Below are 7,103 nucleotides of genomic sequence, written 5' to 3'. Positions count from 1 at the left end.
GGTGGCCCCTGCTCTCTCTTCACGGGCTGTGGCTCCTGGGTAGCCAGGCTGGCACGGTGCCACCTCTGCAGGGGAGCAGGGAGAGAGCGGGCAGGAGAGAGGCCACTGAACCCCGGGTTTGTGAGCGACTGCGCTCATCTACTCAAGGGACGATCACCTCACCATGTGTCAGGAGGCCAGCAGAGACAGCACGTCTCCCTGCGGGAGGGTGCCCATGCCAGGTTTGCACACAGGCACACCCTGTCCCTCACCGGCTCTCAGAACACTGCTCTCATCAAAGCCACCTTGGGGCTCTTGTAAAACGCAGGATCCAGGGCCCAGCCTGGCCCGACTGAGGGCTGGGGCAGGAGCTTAGCACTTTCATTTAGTTCAAGCCCCATGAGCTGTAGGCCAGGCAGGCCTCACCAGGGGTGGCTCTGGAGCCAGGCAGCATGGGTTTAAATCTCCGCTCTGTGACTTGATGTCTCTGAGCGGCCTCAGCTTTCTCATCTGTAAAATGGGAACAATCATCCCTTTGGGGCCCAACTCCATAGCGGCGGCTATTTTTCAATAGTAGAGGGGCAGCCCCCAAAGGAGAAGGCCCCTAGGAGAGGGGGGCTCAAGCACAGGAGCCACTATGAGGCTGATACGAAGCCAGGTAATGGTTCTGTTGTGCAGCCTCAATGGAGCCTAACGACAACATGACAATATTATTTTTCAAAAACCGATCTAGAGCCCTTAGACATGTGCTTGGTGCATTGCCAACCACGGGGCTCGTAGTTTTGATCACTGCCAACCACGCTGGTTCATGGTGGTTCATGGATATTAGGTCAGTCCAGGCAATGTGCTCAAGTCTAACTCTTCCCTTCAGCCTGCGATGGAGGCCCTTGTATTAGTCTCAATTTACGGATGAGGAAACGGAGGCTCGGAGAAGCAGTGTGACTTGCCCAGGGTCACGCCAAGGTGAAAAAACTCAACACAAACTCACTGCCATTGAGCCAGTTCTGCTCCTAGTGACAGAGTAGGACCGCCCCCGGGGGTTTCCAAGACAGTAATGCTTTAGAGGAGTAGAAAGCCTCATCTTCCTCCCACTGGTGGCTTTGAACTGCTGACCTTGTGGTAAGCAGCCCAGTGCACGATCCAGTACACCACCAGGACTCCTTGAGGGTCATATTCCTGGAGAATGAAGGTGCTGGGACAGGACCCCAGTTGGGCTGGGTTCTACGGAGGGGCATTTTGCATCAAATCCCTTTTGGGAATCCGCGGGCCCCTTCGAGCTCATGGGTAGAACTCAGGGTGGAGACTGGGGCGAGGGCTGGGTGTTCCTGTTCTCTCGACCTGAGTGGGCGAGAAGTCTGGCAGCAGGTAACCCAGTGTCACAGGAAGAAGACGCAGAACACTTGCCTGGCCTCTGATCCGGAAAGCGTCCTGCTGGCCCAGGCCCAGGTCTGCTGCCTCCCGGGGGTCCTGAGGAGAGAAAGAGACCAAGAAGGTTAGAAAAGAGGACGTGGCAGCAGCAGGTGCTCACCACGCTCCCCCTTGTTGTCTGGGCCCAGGGGCAATGGGCCAGGTACAGAGGTTGTCAGACCTCGAGGGCAACCCTCACGGAGAACTCGGGGTTCAGGAAGATGTTGGTGGGAGCCCCTGTGCCTCCTCCTCCTCCTCTGTGATGAACAGGGGGCTGGAGAAGGGTCATCTCACAAGCCTTCTGATGATCAACCATGCCATTCACATGAACGCCCACACAGGTAGCGCCATCCCTGCTCACGGATCAGATGATGACGCCTGCTTGTGTTCTGGGTCCATCTTCGCTGGTCCAGTTGGATTTTTCACAACTACACTCCCCAGAGCAAAGGATGGGGATGAGAGAGCATCCTGGTCCACAGGGAGAAAGTCACCGGTTGCTCTCGCCTGTCGGTACTCACTCTTCACAGGGAAAGGCTCATTCGGATGCTACCCGGCTCTGACACCTGTCTAACCTCTGCGGATGGCCTCTCGGAACAAAGAGGGGTAGGAACCTAGGACTCAGCAGGTCTGGGCCCCTGGCGTCTCGTTAGATGTCTTCTTATCATTCCATTCTTTTTATGACTGCCGTCTCTCTCTGACGGCCCTTTCTGGGCCATTCCTATGGGTTTCTTTCAGAAGCAAGTCACGAGTGTGTCCAAAGTAGGTACCGTTCCTGGTTACACACAGCCTGATGGAGTCACACTCTGTGCTGGCCTCGATCTTTGCCATGTTGTCATCAGCGTCTCTGCTCATCCTGCGTCTTCCATCTCACAGGACCCTGCAGGGAACATTTCCCTTTTTCTAAAAAAAATTAAAATACAGTGTCTTTCCATTTGCCTTGAGAGGGAGTGGTGGGCAGCAACTTCTTTCTGAGATGCTTTGTAAAGTGTGCTGATTTGAAGAGCAAGGCCATGGAAGGATGAGGTGCCCATGGCCCCCAGCGAGGACGGGCCAGGCTGGGAAACTCCGGCTGTCTCACTTCCTGCATTTCGGAGGCTAGAAGACACCTCCAAGGCCCGGAGCCCAGAGGACGCATCCCCGGGAGGGTCTTACCAGAGCTTGGGGTTCAGCGGTGGCCACAGCCCTGGTGGCATAGAGGTTACGAGTTGGGCTACTAACTGCAAGGTCAGCAGTTCAAGACTACCAGCTGCTCCTCTGGAGAAAGACATGCTTTTCTACTCCCGTAAAGAGTGGCAGTCTCAGAAACCCACAGGGGCAGCTCTACCCTGTCCCTCAGGGTCATTATGAGTCCGCATCAACTCGAGGGCAGTGAGTTTGGGGTTGGGGGGATCAGCTTTCTAGAAAGTCCAGTGGGCTCTGTAACAAGGCAGGCGACACTGAGGTCACAACGGAGTGAGTGCTTGGGGAGGGGGAGGAGGTTAGAACCTGACCAGCAGGTTCTTGAGAGAAAAGACCTGGAGATTTGCCCTCTAAAACCTTACAGGGCGGATGAACCCCAACTCTACTTCTTAGGCTCCCTGTGAGTTGGAAATGGACCAGCTAGTTCCCGTCAAGTTGGGTCACCGTGAGTCGGATGGCATCGCCTTGGCAGCAGGCAGCCACGTGCCCTGTCTGTGAAACGCGGGTGGGCATGGAGGAAGAGCGGCCAGCCTGCTCCTTAGAAGCAAGGACGGTGACACTGGGTCTCACATACTTTGGGCATGTGATCAGAAGGAACCGGTCCCCGGAGAAGGACATGATGCGTGGTAAAGTAGAGAGGCATGGAACGCAGGGAGCACCTTCGATGAGATGAACTGATACGGGGGCTGCAACAATGGGCTCAAACCTCAGAACCATCGAGAGGATGGGGCAGGACTGGACAGGATGGGGCAGGACTGGACAGGCTGCGGCAGGACTGGACGAGGCTCCTTTCTGGGTGGTGGCTGTGAGCCAATCCCAACTCACGGCATCTAACCTCATGACACCCACCCCTGGAGAGTCGCTGTGAGGGTTAAATGAGCTGATGCACACCGCGGGTTTAACCACGGTACCTGGCTGCCCGTGCTGAGGTTGCGCTGGGCTCTGCAGAGAGGTGGGAGCCGGCTTGGAGGCCTGGACTGAGTTGGCCCGTCTCAAGCCTGGTGGAGAAAGATAGGAAACAGCTCGTTATGGTTTAGGGAGACAGAACCAAGCAGACACACGCGCTGCGTGGGGCCCATCCGACAGGCATTGGACCGACTGCAGCCACACCCTCATTGCTCCCCTCCATAAGCTCTCTGCTCAGCACTCAAGACACCTGGACCGAGCACAGTGGCTCGACACTCAAAGCCCAGGCTTGGAAATACTGCCTCTACCACGTGGCAGCAAACTAAGGCCGTGGGCTCCAGCCCTTCATATAAGACCTGGCACACAGTAGGAGGTCTAGTAGCGCTTGTTCCATGAGCAAGGTGTGAATGAGAGCTGGAGCCCCTGGGCAACAGGTAGTGAGTTCCCCGTTTCAGGGAGCATGAGAGTTCCGCTCAGAGACTTCTGCGTGGTTCCTGATGGTAGGATTCACCCCGGGGGAGTTTGATCAGAAATCGGTTGCCTTCCCCAGCTCCCAGCCTCTCCAGTGGGGATGACAACCAACCAGCAGCAGGGCAGACTTGGTACATGGATGATCTGGGTTCGATGGGTCCTGGTGGTGTAGTGATTACGTGTTGGGCTGCCAACTGCAAGGTCAGCAGTTCAAAGCCACCAGCAGCTCTGCTGGAGGAAAGACGAGGCTTTCCGCTTCCGTCAAGATTTAGTCTTGGAAACCCACAGGGGCCGTTCTGGCCCGCGCTCTAGGGTCACTATGACTCAGAATCAACTCGGTGGCAGTGAGTTTGGTATGGTGATTACTTCTGCTTCGGTAAGTAGGGGATTACACAGTGAGCTGACAACCAGGTCAATAGTTCAAACCCACTAGCTGCTCCCTGGGAGCAAGATGAGGCAGCTGTTGCCTGTCATGATTGACAGTCTAAGAAACCCAAAGAGTCGCCGTTCTACTCTGTCCAGTGGGATCACTCTGAGTTAGAAACGACTGAATAGCAGCGGGTGAGGGTGGCGGGTGCCCCGTCGAAGGCACCCTGGTGACACAACTGGTAAGTGGCTGCTAACTGAAAGGCCGATGGTTCGAGCCCAGTGCTGTGGGAGAGGAACCTGACTATTTGCTTGGGTAAAGTTTGCAGCCTAGAGAAGTCCATGGAACAGTGGGACAGTGTCCTATAGGGCCACTGGGACTCAGAACCACCTGGCCAGCACCCAGCATGCCTCGTCTATCAAATGAGGGTGATCGCAAGAACTCTGCCCCAGAGAGCCGAGGGGAGGGTGATGCCAGGGTGACTCTCAACTTTCAAGAGCCTGTAACCAACCTGGAACCGAATGATAGCAAACGGGGAGAAAGAGCTGAAACTAGGGAAGCCCTCAGTGAGTGTCTGGAGACGCGGTGGATGTGAATGGGGTGAGCAGGAAGGGAGGGTCAGGCTGTCCTGTGTGTCCGACGGGACACGTGCTGTGTTAGTCTGCGGGCCGGTGCTCTGGGAACTCAGAGAAGCCGCTCGCTCAGTCCCGGGTGGAACAGGTGGAGCACCAAGAAGAGGGGGTCAGGAGAGCGAGGCCCCTTTATGGATGCTGTAAAACGGAAGCAGATGAGACAGCAGCAGCAGCGAGCATAGACTTTGGGGTTGGCCACCCGGTGGACTTTGCCCCCCCCCAGTTTAACCCATGCTGGACTGTGTGTTCTCAGGCCCAAGCCTCCGCTCGTCTCTTCATCTGCAGGCCGGGGAGAAGAAGACAAGTCTCGTCTGTGGATTTCGGGGTGGTGGCAAGGATTATAGGAGGCAATGTGTATGGACTGCTTAAAACAGCACCTGGCAGCTGGCAGGCAACAGATAGGTCTTCTGCGAGGTTGGCAAACTGAGAAGTCTGCCTTTCTCGATCCGTCAGCACCCCTGGGTGAATGAGCAGGGTCTGAACAGCAGCTCCAGTGCCGGCTAGGTGCCTGAGTTTTCTCGCCCAGACACCAATGAGGGACCAAAGCATGTACAGTGAACCCTCGTTTATCGCGGTTAATCGGTTCTAGACCCTACCGTGATAAATGAAATTCCGCGAAGTAGGATTCCTTATTCAAGTCGAAATGGTGTGCAACCTCCACGATTTTCTTGCCATCTTTGATCATATCCAAAAGTTTTACCTTTTCCTGGATGGTGAGCATCTTCCTCTGGCGCTTATTTTTATTGTCAGAAGGCTTAGAAGAAGCAGCTCGTTTAGGAGCCATCATAGGGCTTAGATAAAATTTCTTAAAAATCGCAAACAATTACAGTACACTGTACAAAAGCAAAAATGCATCTGATACGTAGCTCCAATACGTAGCGATGCAGACAGAAGCGTGTACAGTATGAGTCAATCAGTGGTAGTAATGACAGAGCATGCGCTGTTACGCAAAAACCGCGATAGAGTGAAGCCACGGAAGTCGAAGCGCGAAGTGGCGAGGGTTCACTGTAGCTCGTCTGCTTCAGGCGCACACTCACCCCATCTCTACAGAAGGGGCACGGCCCCTTTAAGGTCCCCCACAGGGGGTATGAATGACGATGTAACGCCCGTCTCCCAAAGATTGTCCAGAAATTGGGGACTCCCATCAATGGGCACTCTTGCTAAATAAATCCACCAGATGAGAAGCCAGAGTGGTGGGCCACCCTGTGACAGCCCCCGAGGGGGCCACCCTGGCCACCCCATCCACTCCGTGTGCGGGACCCCAGAGGCCCCTTGCGAAGGGAGCGAGCACCTAGTTGGATCTGAGAGTAGCTCATCCTTGCTTTTCTCACAGCCAAAGGGTCGTCCCCCTCTTCCTCCATCCCCTTCCCACCCCGCCCCCCCAGGGACTTCTGGGAAGAAGGGCAAGAAGGTCATGAGTTTTCCTCACACCTGGCAGAATTGTCTCTGAATCCTGCTTCTCCGCTACTGGGGACTAGAATCAGCATGTGGACGCAACACAGCACAGAGGAAGCTCTCAATGAACATGGAATGATTAAACGAACAAACAACAACCTCCTTCTGGTTCTCCTCCTCCGGGAGGCCTGGATTTGCCCACCTCTCTCACCTCCTGGGCTCTGGCTCGCATCACCGGCCGTCCCGCCGTGCCTGTGGTCCCAGCTGTCTGCATCTCGGGCGGCTGAACTCATTCGGACCTCGGAGGCCCTGCGCACGGGAGGTCCGTAGCTTCCCCGGCCAGGGGAGGGGGCCGCATCGGGCCCTGGAAGGAGAAGCATGCGTTGAGTGGGACAAAGGGACGGGAGGGAGGAGGACCCAAGGATCCTGTCCCGAAGCAGAAGGGAGAGTCAGCGGAACCCACCTGCCTTCTGGCCTGGACCCCTCCTGTCTTCAGGGTCATCTGGAGAGAGAACAAAGGGGAGTGTGGGTCTCTGGTGTCGGGGAGCTGTTGCTCAAGCGACCCACAGAGGGGTCCATCTGCCACCGCCAGGACCATTGCTTTTTGAAAAAATCACTTTATGGGGGGCTCGTACAACTCTTGCCACAATCCATCCATCCATTGTGTCAAGCACATTTGTACATATGCTGCCATCGTCATTCTCAAAGCATTTGCTTTCTACTTGAGCCCTTGGTATCAGCTCCTCATTTTTTCCCCTCCCTCCCTG

The 7,103-nt window shown here is 55.6% G+C and overlaps 1 protein-coding gene across 1 annotated transcript in view; it reads right to left on the bottom strand.

The window, feature by feature from the left end:
• RPH3A (rabphilin 3A) overlaps positions 1-7,103 on the bottom strand; it is a 129,537-nt gene that overhangs the window by 29,281 nt on the left and 93,153 nt on the right. The window contains exons 8-12 of the mRNA XM_045296694.1: positions 6,800-6,838; positions 6,548-6,700; positions 3,477-3,563; positions 1,384-1,446; positions 7-65 (exon numbers count right to left, since the gene is read on the bottom strand). Of these exons, the coding sequence (XP_045152629.1) occupies positions 7-65; positions 1,384-1,446; positions 3,477-3,563; positions 6,548-6,700; positions 6,800-6,838 (401 nt within the window). The remainder of the gene's footprint in view (positions 1-6; positions 66-1,383; positions 1,447-3,476; positions 3,564-6,547; positions 6,701-6,799; positions 6,839-7,103) is intronic.

This window comes from Echinops telfairi, unplaced genomic scaffold (genome assembly GCF_000313985.2).
Source record: "Echinops telfairi isolate 266 unplaced genomic scaffold, ASM31398v2 ScPeMD7_7412;HRSCAF=8450, whole genome shotgun sequence".
NCBI lineage: Eukaryota > Metazoa > Chordata > Mammalia > Afrosoricida > Tenrecidae > Echinops > Echinops telfairi.
This window is presented reverse-complemented; position numbering and strand designations above follow the sequence as displayed.